The sequence below is a fragment of the Heterodontus francisci genome, unplaced genomic scaffold, assembly GCF_036365525.1.
Source record: "Heterodontus francisci isolate sHetFra1 unplaced genomic scaffold, sHetFra1.hap1 HAP1_SCAFFOLD_913, whole genome shotgun sequence".
Taxonomy (NCBI): Eukaryota; Metazoa; Chordata; class Chondrichthyes; order Heterodontiformes; family Heterodontidae; genus Heterodontus; species Heterodontus francisci.
This window is the reverse complement of record NW_027141233.1, coordinates 257,695-277,500: the sequence shown is the minus strand read 5'-3', so window position 1 is coordinate 277,500 and position 19,806 is coordinate 257,695. Positions and strand designations below refer to the sequence as shown.

The 19,806-nt window shown below is 53.2% G+C and overlaps 1 protein-coding gene across 4 annotated transcripts in view; it reads left to right on the top strand.

Annotated features, from left to right (window-relative positions):
- Positions 1-19,806, top strand: part of LOC137362499 (lysine-specific demethylase 6B-like) — a 46,439-nt gene that overhangs the window by 5,168 nt on the left and 21,465 nt on the right. For 2 of the 4 annotated variants that reach the window (XM_068026882.1, XM_068026879.1), the window contains exons 2-6: positions 10,530-10,640; positions 12,467-12,619; positions 15,617-15,746; positions 16,489-16,581; positions 18,275-18,494. In XM_068026882.1, coding sequence (XP_067882983.1) covers positions 15,622-15,746; positions 16,489-16,581; positions 18,275-18,494 — 438 coding nt within the window. In that variant the 5' untranslated portion in view covers positions 10,530-10,640; positions 12,467-12,619; positions 15,617-15,621. Of the gene's footprint in view, positions 1-9,471; positions 9,605-10,529; positions 10,641-12,466; positions 12,620-15,616; positions 15,747-16,488; positions 16,582-18,274; positions 18,495-19,806 lie in introns of those variants that run through there. The other 2 variants (XM_068026881.1, XM_068026880.1) reach the window with 2 other exon arrangements.

Sequence of the window (19,806 nt, the reverse complement as noted above, 5' to 3'; positions counted from 1 at the left end):
ATAAAACACCGGTTCAGCTTCAAATGGAGTATTGTGTCCAATATTGCAGTGTTCTGCGGCAATTTCTATAAAACGGCGTTATTGGACAAAATTTGACACGGAGACACGTGAGGGGGTGTTAGGACAGGTGACCCAAAGCGTGATCAAGGAGCGCCGGAAGGGCGGAGAAGATTAGAGAGGAATTGCAGAGCTTGGGCGGCTGAAGGCACGACCGCCAGTGGTAGAGCTCAGGGCAAGAGGCCGGAATTGGAGGGGCACAGAGATCCCGGGCGGGTGGTAGGGGCTGGAGGAGGGGTGCAGAGATGGGGAGGGATTTGAACACGAGGATTTTAAACTGGTAGCTCTCATTGGTTAATTGCTGATCTGTCACTCTGTAATGATGGGGAGCGGAGCCCCCTCCCTCGTACTTTATGGTGCTGGGGGCAAGGGGGAGAATCCCTGTCTGTATCCAAAACAGTAGCATCGGCAACTCCTGTTCTGGCTGGAGGGAGTCAACTGCGTGCCAGGGCTTTCTGTAATGGTGGCCCTTGTGTGCTATTTGCCACTTAGTACAGAATACCCAGACATAACAATTCTAGTCTCTGCCCTGAGGTGATGTTTAGAGCCAGCGTTTGGAACTGCAGTGAAACCACTGGTTAATTTAACGTCTGCGGCAGTTCTATCCGCACTCTGTTTTTTTGGGACGTGGGACGCCCAGCCTCAAAACAGAGAGGCAAACTGAATGCGGCATAGCTTTCCTTCAACAAAAAGAAACACGGTGGGTAAGATAAAAAGCAAAATACTGCGGATGCTGGGAAATCCGAAGTTTAAAAATAAGTTCTGGACGTGCTCGGCAGGTCGGGCAGCGTCTGTGGAGAGAGAAGCAGAGTTAGCGTTTCAGGTCTGTGACCTCGCGTCAGAACGGGCAAAGGTTGGAAATGTAATCGGTCTTAAGCAAATAAAGCAGGGGTGGGGCAAAGAGATAACACGAGGGAAAGTGTTGAAACGACAAGGTCAGAGAGAATAACCGACCAGAAGGTCATGGAGCAAAGGCAAAGGGTGTGTTAATGGTGTGCTGAAAGACAAAGCGTTCGTGCAGAGAGGGTGTTAATTGACGGAAATGGTGGGTAAGATATTTGATGCGATAGAACTTTCGAAGGGAAAGGGGGAATGGGACGAAGGAGAGGGAACAGGGGCGACGGGGGAAAGGGAAATGAGTGGAGGGCTCTTTAAGAGAGCCAGTACAGGCAGGTGGGGGCGCTGAATTGAGCTGTAAGATTCCACGATTCTCCGTCTGTTTCTCCGTCAGGGATGGAGGTGCACTTGGGCACTTCCTGCTGTCTTCACACCAGGCAGACGCTGTCAGGGCGGCCGGTTCTGGCGTTTTGCCTCTCCTCGCACGCTGTTGGTTGGGTCTAAGACAGGCGGCCAAAAAAGCTCGATCCGAGAGGTCGGTTTACGGGGCGTCTTAAAGGAGGAGGGAGAGGCGGAGAGGGTTTAGGGAGGGAATTCCAGAGCTCGGGGCCCCAGGCAGCTGAAGACACGGCCGCCAATGGTGGAGCGATGGGAAATCGGGGGGGGATGCCCGAGAGACGAGAATGGGAAGAAATTAAATATCGTGCCGAAGTGTGGAAGATTTCATTCACTCTAACTTTCAGGCGTGCGGAAGAATGATGTTTGAGAATTTTCCTGTTGCCGCCCGAGGTTTGAAGTTGCTGGGACGTTCAAAGTGCCTCTCTACCCCACCCCACACCCCCAAACTCTTTGTCTTTCCATTCTGTCAGCACAGCTTGTGCAATGTTTGACCCCGTGACAAAGACCACAGGTTTCCGATGCTCGTTGGCCTTTTTTTTAAAAAAGGAATGTAAATATATATAATTGTTCCATAGGAAGTTACTGCCAGAACAGGAAGCAGTTCCTGTCTGCACACCATACTGCCTTCCTGCCGGTGTCACCTCTACTTCCTCCCCGACAAGTTGAGAGCTACAATTTCCTGCCAGCTGAACGAGGGTCGATCACACAATCCCGGCCTCCCCCTGTCACAGTCCTTTATCTCCCCTTTCCTGTTCCATCCCATTCTTTTTAATGTCCGTTTTGCTTAAATGTGAACCTTTTGTGAGGGATACTGGCTGGTGACGCCAGATCGATCAGAAAAAGCTTATGACTGATGAGCCTGTGTTACTGACTGGATCTCTACTGATGTTAAACCCTCACACTGTCGCTCAGTAACCGCTCTCCCCCCAGCACCCTGTGTTACTGACTGTATCTCTACTGATGTTAATTCAGCTCCCTCACACTGTCGCTCAGTAACCCCTCTCCCCCCAGCACCCTGTGTTACTGACTGTATCTCTACTGATGTTAATTCAGCTCCCTCACACTGTCATTCAGTAACCCCTCTCCCCCCAGCACCCTGTGTTACTGACTGTATCTCTACTGATGTTAAACCCTCGCACTGTCACTCAGTAACCCCTCTCCCCCAGCACCCTGTGTTACTGACTGTATCTCTACTGATGTTAATTCAGCTCCCTCACACTGTCACTCAGTAACCCCTCTCCCCCCAGCCCCCTGTGTTACTGACTGTATCTCTACTGATGTTAATCCAGCTCCCTCACACTGTCATTCAGTAACCCCTCTCCCCCCAGTGCCCTGTGTTACTGACTGTATCTCTACTGATGTTAATCCAGCTCCCTCGCACTGTCACTCAGTAACCCCTCTCCCCCCAGCGCCCTGTGTTATTGACTGTATCTCTACTGATGTTAAACCCTCACACTGTCATTCAGTAACCCCTCTCCCCCCAGCACCCTGTGTTACTGACTGTATCTCTACTGATGTTAAACCCTCACACTGTCATTCAGTAACCCCTCTCCCCCAACACCCTGTGTTACTGACTGTATCTCTACTGATGTTAAACCCTCACACTGTCATTCAGTAACCCCTCTCCCCCCAGCACCCTGTGTTACTGACTGTATCTCTACTGATGTTAAACCCTCACACTGTCATTCAGTAACCCCTCTCCCCCCAGCACCCTGTGTTACTGACTGTATCTCTACTGATGTTAAACCCTCACACTGTCATTCAGTAACCCCTCTCCCCCAGCACCCTGTGTTACTGACTGTATCTCTACTGATGTTAATCCAGCTCCCTCACACTGTCACTCAGTAACCCCTCTCCCCCCAGTGCCCTGTGTTACTGACTGTATCTCTACTGATGTTAATGCAGCTCCCTCACACTGTCATTCAGTAACCCCTCTCCCCCCAGTGCCCTGTGTTACTGACTGTATCTCTACTGATGTTAATGCAGCTCCCTCACACTGTCACTCAGTAACCCCTCTCCCACCAGCCCCCTGTGTTACTGACTGTATCTCTACTGATGTTAATTCAACTCCCTCACACTGTCACTCAGTAACCCCTCTCCCCCCAGCCCCCTGTGTTACTGACTGTATCTCTACTGATGTTAAACCCTCGCACTGTCACTCAGTAACCCCTCTCCCCCCAGCCCCCTGTGTTACTGACTGTATCTCTACTGATGTTAATCCAGCTCCCTCACACTGTCACTCAGTAACCCCTCTCCCCCCAGTGCCCTGTGTTACTGACTGTATCTCTACTGATGTTAATCCAGCTCCCTCGCACTGTCACTCAGTAACCCCTCTCCCCCCAGCGCCCTGTGTTATTGACTGTATCTCTACTGATGTTAAACCCTCACACTGTCATTCAGTAACCCCTCTCCCCCCAGCACCCTGTGTTACTGACTGTATCTCTACTGATGTTAAACCCTCACACTGTCATTCAGTAACCCCTCTCCCCCCAACACCCTGTGTTACTGACTGTATCTCTACTGATGTTAAACCCTCACACTGTCATTCAGTAACCCCTCTCCCCCCAGCACCCTGTGTTACTGACTGTATCTCTACTGATGTTAAACCCTCACACTGTCATTCAGTAACCCCTCTCCCCCCAGCACCCTGTGTTACTGACTGTATCTCTACTGATGTTAAACCCTCACACTGTCATTCAGTAACCCCTCTCCCCCCAGCACCCTGTGTTACTGACTGTATCTCTACTGATGTTAATCCAGCTCCCTCACACTGTCACTCAGTAACCCCTCTCCCCCCAGTGCCCTGTGTTACTGACTGTATCTCTACTGATGTTAATGCAGCTCCCTCACACTGTCACTCAGTAACCCCTCTCCCCCCAGCACCCTGTGTTACTGACTGTATCTCTACTGATGTTAATTCAACTCCCTCACACTGTCACTCAGTAACCCCACTCCCCCCAGCCCCCTGTGTTACTGACTGTATCTCTACTGATGTTAAATCCTCGCACTGTCACTCAGTAACCCCTCTCCCCCAAGCCCCCTGTGTTACTGACTATCTCTACTGATGTGAAACCCTCGCACTGTCACTCAGTAACCCCACTCTCCCCAGCGCCCTGTGTTACTGACTGTATCTCTACTGATGTTAATCCAGCTCCCTCACACTGTCACTCAGTAACCCCTCTCCCCCCAGCACTCTGTGTTACTGACTGTATCTCTACTGATGTGAAACCCTCGCACTGTCACTCAGTAACCCCTCTCCCCCCCAGCACCCTGTGTTACTGACTGTATCTCTACTGATGTTAATCCAGCTCTCTCGCACTGTCACTCAGTAACCCCTCTCCCCCAGCACCCTGTGTTACTGACTGTATCTCTACTGATGTTAATCCAGCTCCCTCACACTGTCACTCAGTAACCCCTCTCCCCCCCAGCACCCTGTGTTACTGACTGTATCTCTACTGATGTTAATTCAGCTCCCCCGCACTGTCACTCAGGAACCCCTCACCCCCACAGCACCCTGTGTTACTGACTGTATCTCTACTGATGTTAATTCAGCTCCCTCACACTGTCACTCAGTAACCCCTCTCCCCCCAGCACCCTGTGTTACTGACTGTATCTCTACTGATGTTAATCCAGCTCCCTCACACTGTCACTCAGTAACCCCTCTCCCCCCAGCGCCCTGTGTTACTGACTGTATCTCTACTGATGTTAATCCAGCTCCCTCACACTGTCACTCAGTAACCCCTCTCCCCCCAGCACCCTGTGTTACTGACTGTACCTCTACTGATGTTAATCCAGCTCACTCACACTGTCACTCAGTAACCCCTCTCCCCCCAGCGCCCTGTGTTACTGACTGTATCTCAACTGATGTTAATCCAGCTCCCTCACACTGTCACTCAGTAACCCCTCTCCCCCCAGCGCCCTGTGTTACTGACTGTATCTCTACTGATGTTAATCCAGCTCCTTCACACTGTCACTCAGTAACCCCTCTCCCCCCAGCACCCTGTGTTACTGACTGTATCTCTACTGATGTTAATCCAGCTCCCTCACACTGTCACTCAGTAACCCCTCTCCCCCCAGCACCCTGTGTTACTGACTGTATCTCTACTGATGTTAATCCAGCTCCCTCACACTGTCACTCAGTAACCCCTCTCCCCCCAGCACCCTGTGTCGCTGACTGTATCTCTACTGATGTTAATCCAGCTCCCTCACACTGTTACTCAGTAACTCACTCTGACCAGTTCTGCGCTCATTGTTAAATGGACCTTTGAGAAGTTGTTTGTGAGTTAGGCGGTGAGTAAGGGTTCCGATTGTCTGTGACACAACATCAACAGCCATGCAGCAAAGAAAGATTTGCATTTCTATATTGCCTTTCACAACCTCAGAACATCCCAGAAAGCTTTGCAGCCAAGGAACTACCTATCGAGTGTAGTCACTGTTATGATGTGGGAAAGGTGGCAGCCAATTAATGCACAGCAAGCTCCCACGAACAGCGATGTGATAATGACCGGATATTCTCTTCTTTGAGCGATGTTGGTTGAGGGAGAACTCCCCCCCCTGCGGTTTTTTTCAGCAGTGGGCGCGGGATCTTTACTGCCCACCTGAGTGGGCTGACGGGGCCCTCGATTTAACGTCGCGTCCAAAAGACAGCGCCTCTGACAGTGCAGTGTTCCCTCAGGACTGGCACTGGGAGGGTTGGCCTGTCGGGGGGGCGGGGGGGAACAGTGGGGCAAGGGGTGGGTGGATGTCCTGTGTGAAACCTTCTTCCCTCAACTGGAGCCCGACTAGCTGTGTGTTGGCCCTTTGTGGGATCTTGCTGTGCACAGAATTGGCTCCGTTCTGCTCTGTGGGGGGATGTTTTATTCATTCATGGGATGTGGGCGTCACTGGCCAGGCCGGGATTAATTGCCCATCCCTAATTGCCCTTGAGAAGGTGGTGGTGAGCTGCCTTCTTGAACCGCTGCAGTCCATGTGGTGTAGGTACACCCACAGTGCTGTTAGGAAGGGAGTTCCAGGATCTTGACCCAGCGACAGTGAAGGAACGGCGATATAGTTCCAAGTCAGGATGGTGTGTGGCTTGGAGGGGAACTTGCAGGTGGTGGTGTTCCCATGCATCTGCTGCCCTTGTCCTTCTAGTTGGTAGAGGTCATGGGTTTGCAAGGTGCTGTTGGAAGGAGCCTTGGTGCATTGCTGCAGTGCATCTTGTAGATGGTACACACTGCTGCCACTGTGCGTCGGTGGTGGAGGGAGTGAATGTTGAAGGTGATGGATGGGGTGCTGATCAAGCGAGCTGCTTTGTCCTGGATGGTGTCGAGCTTCGAGTGTTGGAGCTGCACCCTGTCCTGTAGGATCCAGTCAGCACCACGAGGGAGAAAGTGACATCAGAACTCAAAGCAGGCGGTTGCTTGTAAGCTGGTGAGATGGGTGATAGGAACTGAGTCCTCTTTTCGTCAACAGGTTTATTTCCTGTAATGCCCTGACCCCAATGACATGTGTTCGCCTCTTTGCAAAAAAGATCACAGCTATTGGTTTCAGAATCTGATTCACCCGCCCGCTTTTGGGAACCTCCCCTGGCTGTCTGCAAAACATTCGCCTTTGGTCCTGCCCCAGGCTCGGTGCCAGCTGTAGCTCAGTGGGGAATCTCCTCTCTCCCCCCTCCGAATTTGAAGGTTGTAGGATCCGGAGCCCCCCCCCCACCCTCCCCCCAACCCCTCCCGCTGCAGCCTGTATTCCGAGGAATCCCAGGCCAGGGATGGGTGGGAAGTGGGAGCATGGGGTTCTCGTGAAATAGACGCTTAATCTCCCAGACACAGGAGCAAATCTTCACCGCATTCTGATTCCAGTGCTGGCGAATGACCTGTTTGGCGGCAGCAGAATGATCAATTTTGGATCCAATGTCGTAATCACCAGGGGTGATTACAATCACTGTCACCGGTATAAACGGATAGAGTGGTTTCTGCGGTGCTGAGGATTGTGGGTACTATGGCTGCCATTGCACGGTTCCCTACATTGCGACAGCACTTCAAATGAAGGACTTTATTGACAGTAAAGTGCTTTGGGGTGCCCTGCGGATGTAAAGGTGCTATACAAATGCAAGTGTGTGCTGACCAATTGCCGTGAGGGTGGATGGGTCAGGAGCGGAGGGCGAGGGCATAGGGGTTGGTGATGAGAGGTGGTGTGATGGAAATTTCTGGAATACTAAACCTTTGCGAATCATTGGTTAGGCCTCAGCTGGAGGATTGTGTCCAATTCCGGGGCTCCGCACTTAAGGGAGGATGTCGAGGCCTCAGAGAGGGTGCGGAGGAGATTTACTCGGATGGTCCCAGGGATGAGGGACTTTAGTTAATGTGGAGAGACTGGGATTGTTCTCCTCAGAGCGGAGAGGGTTAAGGGGAGATTTAATCGAGGCGTTCAAAATTATGAAAGGGGAAACTATTTCCAGTGGCAGGAGGATTGGTAACCAGATTTAAGATAATTGGTAAAAAAAAAACAGAGGGGGGGAGATGAGAATTGTTTTTAACGCAGTGAGTTGTTGTGATCTGGAACGCGCTGCCTGAAAGGGCGGTGGAAGCAGATTCAATAGTAACTTTCAAAAGGGGAATTGGAGAAATATTTCGATGGGCGGCACAGTGGCGCAGTGGTTAACACCGCAGCCTCACAGCTCCAGTGACCCGGGTTCGATTCTGGGTACTGCCTGTGCGGAGTTTGCAAGTTCTCCCTGTGTCCGCGTTTGTTTTCTCCGGGTGCTCCGGTTTCCTGCCACAGCCAAAGACTTGCAGGTTGATAGGTAAATTGGCCATTGTAAAAAAAAAATTGCCACTAGTGTAGGTAGGTGGTAAGAGAATTGAGGGAAGGTGGGGATGTGAGAGGGGGAAAAATGGGATTAATGTAGGATTAGTATTAATGGGTGGTTGATGGTTGGTGCTGACTCGGTGAGCCTGTTTCGGTGCTGTATCTCTCTATGACTTGAAGGGGGAAGAAAGAGCAGCGGGGAATGCGCCGAATGGTCGGCTGCTGTGTCATTTTATGCTTCCCGTGCGCACAACCGGAGTTGGTGAGCTGACGGGTGTCGATGAGCGTAACAAACACCACGTGGCATTCATGGACTTAGTCACCAGTTAAATAATGAATGGCCTTTTCTGTGAAACTGTGTCACTGGAATTAAACGTATCGCGGGGGCGAGGGAAGAGAAGTGTTGTCACACGCCAGGTTTGGTCATGGATTCCCCCCTCGGTCTGAGGTCACTTCCTGTTTCAGCGTGACTGTGCCGCTCACCGATTGGCTCCCCCTCCTCCCTCTCTGTGTGTCACAAGCCTGTTGTCATGGGTTACCTTGTGAAATTCCCATCCGTTAGATGCCTTGAGTCACACTTACCAGATTCAGTGATTCTTCAAAGTTTTGTGATGGGAAGGGTGACGGGGACGGATTCCGGGAAGATGGGGACAGGGAGGTGAGGGGAGGAAGGTTTGTGGGGAGGTGACTTTGGAGGGTGGGGGGGGCACGGGGTTCAGTTGGGGAGGGACGCAGATCGATTCTTGTAAGCGTCTCTGAGGGAAAATTTAAGAACCTCGCAAGAGTTGAGGTTCTTAACCAACGCAACAGAAAGTGCTGATCACTTCAGAGTCTCGCACCCCAGTGGGTTCAGTCTTGTCGATAGGTCCACTGTTTGTCTGCCTCGATGAGGTAGGGACTGAGCCATCGGGATGGGACCCAGACAGTCTGGGGTGGGGGCGCGCGACTGCTCTCTCGGAACAGTCCCTCTGGGAGGTTTAACCTTATTGGGAAGGGGGTTGTGGGGGGGTGGGGGGGGGCAGTCGTTTCCTCCCCCCCCCCCCCCAGGCTAGACAGAGGCAAAACCTTGCCCTCTGGGTGGTCAGGGGCAGCCCTTGTACCCACTCCTGGTGGCTGTCCGGCGACGCGCAGCCAGGATCGGGCCGGGCTGCGATGCCTTTCCCAGTCGAATAGTCCAGCCCTCGCCCGCTCTCTGGAGCGTGGGCAAGGTATCACGAGGGGCAGAGACTGTACCCCAGGGAGGGTTTCGGGAGTTTGGGGTGGGCGGGGGGTGGGGGGGTGTTGGTTATGTGGCAAGATTGGTATTGGGAACTGGGGAAAGCCCCAACTAAGCAGTTCAGTTACTGAATGGGGTTTAACTGAGGTTGGGGGGAGGAGGTGGGGGAGAGAGGGGGCACCCCCCCCCCCCCCAGTGGTGGGACCTGGGATTGCAGCAGCTCACGGACACAAACTGGACCTCCTGCTCCTCCTAGTGGCCGCCTGGCGGTGCAGCGATGTCGCCTATCGAACTTATATCAACAGGGTAAAAAATTTATCTGGGTGTCACGATGGAGCTGGAGAGGGAATAATTGAGACAGGGAGATTTCATTTCGCAGCTAGTAAAGTATTGAGGGGATTTTTAAACTTATTGTAATATATCTTTTGTACCTTTCCTTCCTGTCTCTCCTTTTCTATTTTTAATCCAATCTTTCTCTCTCATTTTCTCTTTCTCTACCTCATTTCTCTCTCAATTCTCCCCCCTCCCGTTTCCTTCTGTATCCTTCTTTCCGAATATTTAAATCTTCCTTGATTGTTGGCCCTCATCGTTCATGGCGGTCCCAGATGGCCTTGCAGTTCCAGAGAGTCATTACGGCACAGAAGGAGGCCGTTCAGCCTATCAAGTGCATGCTGGCTCTCTGTAGAGCAATCCAATCAGTCCCATTCCCCGCAGCCCTGCAAGTTTATTTCCCTCAAGTGCCCATCCAATTTTTCATTTTTGAAATCATTGCTCGTCTCCGCTTTCACCGCCCTCGTAGGCAGCGAGTTCCAGGTCGTCACCACTCGCTGTGACTTTTTTTTTTAAAGTTCTTTCTCACATCCCCCGCTGTATCTCTTGCGCAAAATCCTTCCTAAAGCGTGGGGACCGGGACCGGACGCAATAGTCCAGCAGTTTCCGAGCCACTTAAAGGAGCTTTATTTAAGGCGGTAGCTGATGGGAAGCACGTGCACGGCGTTGAAGGCGGGAGCTGCGATGCCCCACGCAGCCGAACAGCCGGCCGGCTAGTCTAGCCTGGTGTGCGGATGAGCGGCCACAGTTCAGCTCCTGCAAAAGTGGGGGGGGGGGGGAGGGGGATTCCATTTAAAGGTTAAAAGCGTATTGGGAAAGGTTTCTGTGCTCTCTGGGCTGTGTGACCACTGCTCCCATATCTCACTTACTAACAGGGCTGTTTTCCCCCTCCCCCCTTCAGAGAATTCTGCTGTGGAGACCAGAAGAACGCAGCTGATTGGTTAAAGGAAGCGTCCAAGCTGAGATTTGATTGGCCCTCGGCGTGCCTGTGACCTTTGGAGCGGTGGGTCAGGTGATTTACTCTGGACAATGGCCGCCTGGGGGTAGAGCGGCACCCGGGAGCTGAGGATCGGAGGTGGGGGGTTACGGAGGAGAGGGAAGGGGGGGGGGGGGGGGGGGGAAGAGTTTGGGGGGTGTTGGCTGTATGAACTTCTGAAGCCCAGGTGTGGGGCAGAAAGTTCCGGCAGGGTCACCTCAGTTGCTGAATTGGGGTTGCCAACTCTGGTTGGACGCATTCCTGGAGGTTTTGTCACATGACCACCTGCCTCCAACCACGTGGTCAAAGAACCTTTCTGTGGTCTCCTAATGCTTCTATTACTGACCAATTAAAACGCTCAGTGGTTTTCTTTTGCCCGAACCAGCGGCCAGGAGATTGACCTTTAATCCCTAGAGACTCCAGGGCAGGCCGGGAGGGGTGGACAAGATGGCCGCCAGATGAGATCGGCCGATTCGCTGTTGTCTTCCTCCTGCCGGCTTCTGTCTGTCTGTGCTGGGGGTGGGGGGGGGGGTTCCTGTCTGGCTGGCTGTCTGTGCTGGGAGGGGGGCCTGCCTGTCTGGCTGTCTGCTGGGGTCTGGCTGTCTGCTGGGAATCTGGCTGTCTGCTGAGGGTCTGTCTGGCTGGCTGGGGGTCTGTCTGGCTTGCTGGGGGTCTGTCTGTCTGCTGGGGTCTGTCTGTCTGGATGTTTGCTGGGGTCTGTCTGGCTGGCTGGATGTTTGCTGGGGTCTGGCTTCCTGTTGGGGGTCTGTCTGGCTGCTGGAGGTCTGGCTGTCTGCTGGGGATCAGTCTGGCTGGCTGGCTGCTGGGGATCTGTCTGGCTGTCTGCTGAGAGTCTGTCTGGTTGGTTGCTGGGGATTTGTCTGTCTGCTGGGGTCTGGCTGTCTGCTGGGGATCTGGCTGCTGGGGATCTGGCTGTCTGCTGAGGGTCTGTCTGGCTGGCTGTCTGCTGGGGATCTGGCTGTCTAAGGGTCTGTCTGGCTGTCTGCTGAGGGTCTGTCTGGCTGTCTGCTGGGGGTCTGTCTGGCTGTCTGCTGGGGATCTGTCTGGCTGTCTGTCTATCTGCTGGGAGTCTGTCTGGCTGTCTGTCTGTCTGCTGGGAGTCTGTCTGTCTGACTGCTGGGAGTCTGTCTGTCTGCTGGGGGCCTGTCTGGCTGTCTGCTGGGGGTCTGTCTGGCTGTCTGCTGGGGGTCTGTCTGGCTGTCTGCTGGGGGTCTGTCTGGCTGGCTGTCTTGTCTGCTGGGAGTCTGTCTGTCTGTCTGCTGGGGGCCTGTCTGGCTGTCTGCTGGGAGTCTGTCTGTCTGTCTGCTGGGGGCCTGTCTTGTCTACTCGAACATTCAAAGGTTTTTTTTTTCTGCTCCTCCTTCAGGCCTCAAAGTGAAGTCTGATCACCTGCTCTCAGTCTGGTTTCTAACCTCGCTGTCGGCTGTAACTCAGTGCATCGCAATCTCCCATCAGAAGGCTGTGGGTTCGAGTCCCACTCCAGAGGCTTGAACCCATAATCCAGGCCGACGCTTCAGTTGCCAGTGCTGAGGGAGTGCTGCACTGTCGGAGGTGCTGTCTTTCGGACGAGACGTTAAACCGAGAGTCCCATCTGCCTCTCAGGTGGATGTGAAAGATCCCACGGGCACAATTAAAACAACCTCCTTGACTGAGCTTTTGGTGCTAAATTTTCGTTGTCAATTGGGGCCTGATTTATGCTCCTGTGAAGCACCTTGGGACGTTTACTGCGTTAAAGGCACTATATAAATGCACATTAGCTGTTTCTGACAGAGGGGAGAGCGTGTGATTTCTGTTGGATCCTCCTGTGTGCACTCAAGCTTGTTCTCTGTTTCCTTTTGTAGTGTTTTATGGGGCTCAGCGGAAGCCAAAGGAGACATCAGCAGCAGTTCTAGAAGCTTCCGCCAGCTCCTACCCGCCCCCTGCCCCTCCCCCACCCCTGGAGGACTCCGCCTTCCCTGAACCACGGTGCCCACAGCGCAGCAGGCTGGCGTAAGGTGAGAGGCACTGGACAAGCCAAGTGTGTGGTGATTGTAGACCGTGCCACCGGGGTGACTTGCCCTTCTGTGTTGTAGCTACCGCCGGGGAGGTGTCTAACCTCTGAGACATCTCCCCCCTACTTCAGACCCCCACCCCAAACCCAGATTGGCTATTCTTCACCGATGAGCATCAGCCTTTAGTGGCAACTGGCTATTTGGCAATAGGAGGCATCGCAAAAGCAAAAAAAAAAATTAAATGACTGTTCCCACCCTGATCTGACAGCCACACACTGTCCAACCAGGGAATTAGCGCATTGTCAAATCCCCTCTCCAGAGACTCCAGCGTAGAATCCAGGCCGACGCTCCCATTGAAGTACTGAGGGAGTGCTGCACTGTTGGAGGTGCCGTCTTTCAGACGAGACGTTGAGCCGAGGCCCCCGTTCGTCCTCTCAGGTGGATGTAAAAGATCCCACGGCTGCTTTTGGAAGAGGTGTGCGTGTGTGTCTGTGTGTTGCCCTCGGGGCGGGGAAGGTTCCGGAATCTGCTGCCTGTTGATGACAAAACAGCTTCTGTACATGGTTTATCAGGAAAAGCTGCGATGCTGTCTCACATGGTTAATGGACAGAGGCCTGGGGCCTTCACGTCACCTCTAAACCTGGGTTTGAATCCAGCTCCAAGATTGATCCCATTAGGAGTTGTTCCTCCGAGATAGGGGACAGTGTAGAGGGAGCTTTACTCTATATCTAACCCCGTGCTGTACCTGTCCTGGGAGTGTTTGATGGGGACAGTGTAGAGGGAGCTTTACTCTATATCTAACCCCGTGCTGTACCTGTCCTGGGAGTGTTTGATGGGGAAAGTGTAGAGGGAGCTTTACTCTATATCTAACCCCGTGCTGTACCTGTCCTGGGAGTGTTTGATGGGGAAAGTGTAGAGGGAGCTTTACTATGTATCTAACCCCGTGCTGTACCTGTCCTGGGAGTGTTTGATGGGGACAGTGTAGAGGGAGCTTTACTCTGTATCTAACCCCCGTGCTGTACCTGTCCTGGGAGTGTTTGATGGGGACAGTGTAGAGGGAGCTTTACTCTGTATCTAAACCCCCGTGCTGTACCTGTCCTGGGAGTGTTTGATGGGGACAGTGTAGAGGGACTTTACTCTGTATCTAACCCCGTGCTGTCCCTGTCCTGGGAGTGTTTGATGGGGACAGTGTAGAGGGAGCTTTACTCTGTATCTAACCCCCATGCTGTACCTGTCCTGGGAATGTTTGATGGGGACAGTGTAGAGGGAGCTTTACTCTGTATCTAACCCCCATGCTGTACCTGTCCTGGGAATGTTTGATGGGGACAGTGTAGAGGGAGCTTTACTCTGTATCGAACCCCCGTTTTTTTTTTTTCTTTTTTTTTTATCTAACCCCCGTTTTTTTTTGTTTTTTTTTTGTTTTTTAAGGTGGCCTTTATACCCCAGGCCCCTTTTATATATATTTTATGTCGAGGGGGCCTTTATTCCTCAGGCCCCCTTTATATACACACTTATATTTTTAAAATAACTTTATTAAAATCAGATAAATAAACAAAAAGGTCAAATTAAAATGCCATTCTCGGCGTCGACGATGCACTCCAGTCCCTGCGGTGCCCACCGGTCGCGGAAGGCCTCAAGTGTACCGGCGGACACCGCATGCTCCTTTTCCAGGGACACCCGGGCGCGAACGTAACCGCGGAAGAGGGGCAGGCAATCGGGGAGGACGGACCCCCCGACGGCCCGCAACCTGGACCTGTGAATTGCCACCTTGGCCAGGCCCAGGAGCAGACCGATGAGGAGATCCTCCTCCCGGCCCGAGCCCCTCCGCACCGGGTGCCCAAAGATCAGGAGCGTGGGACTGAAGTGCAGCCAGAATTTGAGGAGCAGCCCCTTCAGATACTCAAATAGGGGCTGCAACCTCGCACACTCCGTATAAATGTGGAACACGGACTCGTCCAGGCCGCAGAAAGTACAGGCGGCCTGGGAGTCCGTGAACCTACTTAAAAGTCTATTGCACGGGACTGCTCTGTGCAGCACCCTCCACCCCAGGTCCCCGATGTAAAGGGGGAAGACTCCCGCGTAGAGAGACTTCCATCGGGGTTTCCCCTCGCCGCCAGATGGCAACGCGGACCGCCAGGGCGTGTCCGGCCGGCTGACGAGGGCGAGGAAGTGGAGAGTGTGCAGGAGCAGCCCGTACAGGAAACCCCTCCGTGCCGATTGGAATGGCACGGAGGGCATTTCCGAGAGGCGGCTCGGGTTGTGTGGGACCGGCTCCCGAGGAGGGTTTCGGGGCCTGGGTCCGATGAGCAGTTCCGGCCGAGCGGGGGTCAGCTCGGCAGGGATCGCTCCGCACTCCCGAGCCCCCTCGCCACCCGCAGTGAGGGGCGTCCCGGGGGTTTCGGCTACTCCTCCGCCCGCCGGACCGTCCCCAGAGTCTAACCCCCGTGCTGTACCTGTCCTGGGAATGTTTGATGGGGACAGTGTAGAGGGAGCTTTACTCTGTATCTAACCCCGTGCTGTACCTGTCCTGGGAGTGTTTGATGGGGACCGTGTAGAGGGAGCTTTACTCTGTATCTAAACCCCCGTGCTGTACCTGTCCTGGGAGTGTTTGATGGGGACAGTGTAGAGGGAGCTTTACTCTGTATCTAACCCCGTGCTGTACCTGTCCTGGGAGTGTTTGATGGGGACAGTGTAGAGGGAGCTTTACTCTGTATCTAACCCCGTGCTGTACCTGTCCTGGGAGTGTTTGATGGGGACAGTGTAGAGGGAGCTTTACTCTGTATCTAACCCCGTGCTGTACCTGTCCTGGGAGTGTTTGATGGGGACAGTGTAGAGGGAGCTTTACTCTGTATCTAACCCCGTGCTGTACCTGTCCTGGGAGTGTTTGGATGATGTTGAGGGTACACTAAGGAACGTGCTGAGAGACTATGTGGGACTGACCACTCTGACTGACCCTCTCTGCTGTGTGCCGTGACCCATTGTTGACCTTTGCCCCCGCAGACTGGATGCATCACACGGCGGAACAGTTTGGAGTGCGCGGTGCACGTGAAGCTTTCCCGATTGACAGCCTGTCCCGAGCAGGGGGAGGGTGGAGCCCCGCCCCCCAGCGACCATGGCCCCCCAGCGGCAGGTAAGAGGGAGGCCCCGCGTCGCAAGGGGCCCACTATCGGAATGATCCAGCGACAGTGAAGGGACGGCGATATAGTTCCAAGTCAGGGTGGTGTGTGACTTGGAGGGGAACTTGCAGGTGGAGAGAGGCATAGATTTTTAAGGTGGTGGATGGAGAGTCAATCAAGCAGGCTACCACATTTGTCGCAGTCCTGCTGTTTTGCCCTGCTCCGCTTTCTGCACCCCAGTTCCCTCCTGACTCCCCAAAGCCTGTCCACCATCTACAAGGCACAGGTCAGGAGTGTGATGGAATACTCTCCACTTGCCTGGATGGGTGCAGCTCCAACAACACTCAAGAAGCTCGACACCATCCAGGACAAAGCAGCCCACTTGATTGGCACCCCATCCACAAACATTCACTCCCTCCACCACCGACGCACAGTGACAGCAGTGTGTACCATCTACAAGATGCACTACAGCAACGCACCAAGGCTCCTTAGACAGCACCTTCCAAACCCGCAACCTCTACCGCCTAGAAGGACAAGGGCAGCAGATGCATGGGAACACCACCACCTGCAAGTTCCACGCCAAGGGGTGACTGCAAGGCTTTGAGGTCAAAGGGGAAAGCATGGCGCTGGCTATTCTGAGCTGAGGGCCACATACCCAGGAAGTGGGGGTGCAGCTTGAGGGGGTAAAATGGGCTTTCGAGTGATTGTCAGGCCCTTTAACCCTCTGATTTATTCCCCGCCCGCTCTCTCTGCCAGGTGCTCCGCCAACGTCGCCCAGAACCAGTATAACTCCTATCCCAGCCACATGTCAAGTATCGGACACTCTGGAAAGTCGTACTGTCCCTCTGGGTAAGAACTTCAGGCCAGTCTGCTTTCTGTACCCGAGGTTTGGGAGGCATTTGTGGGCATGCATTTTCTTGGGTGGTGGGGGAGTTGCGGTGGTTGAGGGGGGGGGGATGCGGGTGATGAGGCCGGAGGAAACGGGTGCTTGTGGCAGTAATTGTTGACTGCATGTTAACTAGGTGTTTAATTGTGTTCGGGTGCTGGGCATTAAGCAGGGATTCACTAGTGCTCCTGTGAATAGGAGCAGACTGAAACTGTGGCTGTTTGGGGTTGACAGTTGAAGTTTGTTGAGTGCGTGAAGGCTGGGCTCCAGTTGTGTCCTTCACCACCTGGCTGTATAAATTCATCGTCATTACGGCACAGAAGGAGGCCATTCGGCCCTCAGAGTCCATGCCAGCTCTCTGTAGATCGATCCAATCAGTCCCATTCCCCCGCTCTATCCCTGTAGCCCATCCAATTTCCTTTTGAAGTCATTGATCATCTCCGCTTCCACCACCCCCATAGGCAGCGAGTTTCCCAGCTTCTCCAACCTAACCTTGTAGCTAAAATCCCCCATCCCTGGAACCATTCTGGTAAATCTCCTCCGCACCCTCTCAAGGACACTCACCTCCTTCCTAAAGTGTGGTGACCAGAACTGGACGCAATCCTCCAGTTGGGACCTAATCAGAGTTTTATATAGGTTCAGCATACCTTTCCTGCTTTTGTGCTCAAAACCTCTATTTATGAAGCCCAAGATCCCATGTGCATCGCTAATTACTCTCTCAATCTGTCCCGCCACCTTCAAAGATCGATGCACATGAACCCCAGGCCCCTCTATCCCTGCACACTCTTGAAAACGGTGCCATTAAATCTATATCGCCTCTCCCTATCCCTCTGCCAAAATGCATCATCACACAATACTCTGTATTAAATTCCATTTGCCACTTGTCTGCCCATTCTGCTAGCCCGTCTATGTCCTGTTGCAGGCAGTTTGCATCATCCTCACTGTCGGCCACACCTCCAAGTTTGGTATCATCGGCAGATTTTGAAATTTTACTCTCTGTATTCCATTCTCCAAGTGATTTATGTAGATATCAAAAATGCAACTTATCTTGCACTGGCAGTAATCACCTCAATATCTGATTTCCACTTAATAGTCCCCTTTTAAATAGATATAAGAACACAACCTGTGAATTAATTGGCCTCCTTTTCTCTGGAATTATGTGACCTTTATTTTTAGAAAAAGGTTGGACAATGGTCCCTCTTTTGCTCTGCTTTAGACTCGGGTCCACACGAACGATTGGGGAGGTGGGGGGTTGAAGTGAATGGGGTAGCTCTGGGCTCTTGGGCAACCTCTAGTGGGCATTTTCAGTGCTGCATTGGCATCTGCCACGTGACTGCGGGTGGAACGTACTTTCACGAGCGGGAGGGGCTTTGGTGGAGAACATGAGAAATGAAAGGAGGAAAGTAAAATTTGCGTTTCTTGGCTGTTTTGTAGAGTAGTGCACGGGGTGGGGTCGCATTCAGTAAAATCACACCCGCTAAAACTCCCACCTGAATCCATTGCCAAGTCAGTACTGGCACCTACCCGTGCCCTCCTGTACCCGCAGCGTCTCAGTGAGTGTATGCACAGAGGGGAGGTGGGGGGGGGGGGGGGGGGGGAGAATTGGGCTGGGCCGCAACGTCCCGCCTCTGAAGGCTGTTGGCTTTTCGTTCCCAGGTCTCCCCGGCCGCTGCACGGTAAGCTGGACGGCATCCACAGCTGCGTGCAGGCCCTCCAGCACGAGCAGCCGCAGCCCCGGGTCTGGGAGCAGCTCGGCCAAATCTACGAGTCGGAGTATGAGCTGGAGGATGCCATCAAGTGCTACCAGAGTGCCGTGCGGTATGCCAGCGGGTACAGCTATAGTGACCTCACCGCCAGAATCAACCGCCTTCAGCAGGTAAGGGCGCACGGTTGGTGTGGGGGGGGGGTGGTGGCTGCAGCCACCACCTTGGTTTTCAGCCGCCACTTTGCTGCATTCATATAGCACCATCTTTCGATAAACCACAGCATCACTTTTTTTTTTGAAACGATGTTTATCTGGACATTTCTGTCACTGCCATCTGGTGGGATCTTGCTGTGCGCCACGACGGCGGCCGCGCTTCAGTAAAGGAAGCACTTCCTCGGCTCTGAAGTGTCCCGAGGCGTCCTGAGGTCGTGACGACGGGCGGGGGGGGGCGGTTTTTCCCCTCGACCCGATGTAGAAAAAGGGGGAAACGCCGCAAATTTAATTGGGGGCTCCCGCCCTGGTTTCCTGAACGGCGCTGTGACGGGCGCGGCCTGGTGGTGGCGCAGTGGAGCCCTTCCTGCAGGGCTAGCTCACCAGCACCCTCAGCAGGAGAGTGAAGTTACTGCGGCCGGCGAGGTTTGGCGTTGGGGCGGGCGGGGTGGGGTGTGGGGTGGGCGGGAGAGCGGCTGCTGCGTCCTCTGCCTCTTCGCCCAATAAATCATGCGTTTCACAACAAGCAAACCTATCGGGAGTTTCATTTGGGAGGGTGGATAAAATTCTCTCGGATGGATCTTCACAAGTGGTTCTGTGTGATCCAAGAGAGAGTAGAAGAGGTAACATGACCGTTTAAAAAAAAAAAGTTAGCAGACCAAGCACTGGAGTTCATTTCTGAATAGATAGAACAGACAAGCAGAGAAGTGATGTTAAACCTGTATGCACTGTTCTGGTCTCCATATTATAAAAAGGAGATGGAATGCTACCAGAACTGAGGGGTTATAACTATCAGGAAAGGTTGAATGGTCAGGGGCTCTTCTCTCTGGAAAAAGAGAAGGCCGACAAAGGGTTTTGATGGGGTAGACTTGGAGAGGATGTGGGGGAGACCAGAACTAGGGGCTGTAAATGGGATCATCGAAAATAGGAGCAGGAACAGGCCATTCGGCCCCTCGAGCTGCTGCACCATTCAACCAGCTCAGGGCTGATCTACCTCAGTGCCATTTTCCTGCACTATCCCCATACCCCTTGATATCTTTAATATCTAGAAATCTATCAATCTCAGTCTCGTTTATACTCAATGATTGAGCTTCCACAGTTGTCTGAGGTAGAGAATTCCACAGTCTCCACAATCTCTCCTCATGGGACAATCCCACCATCCCAGGGATCAGTCTGGTGAACCTCCGTTGCACGCCCTCTAATGACTCTCTAATTCCTTCGGCACAGAGACCAAAACTGTACACAATAGTCCAGGTGCGGTCTCACCAAGGCT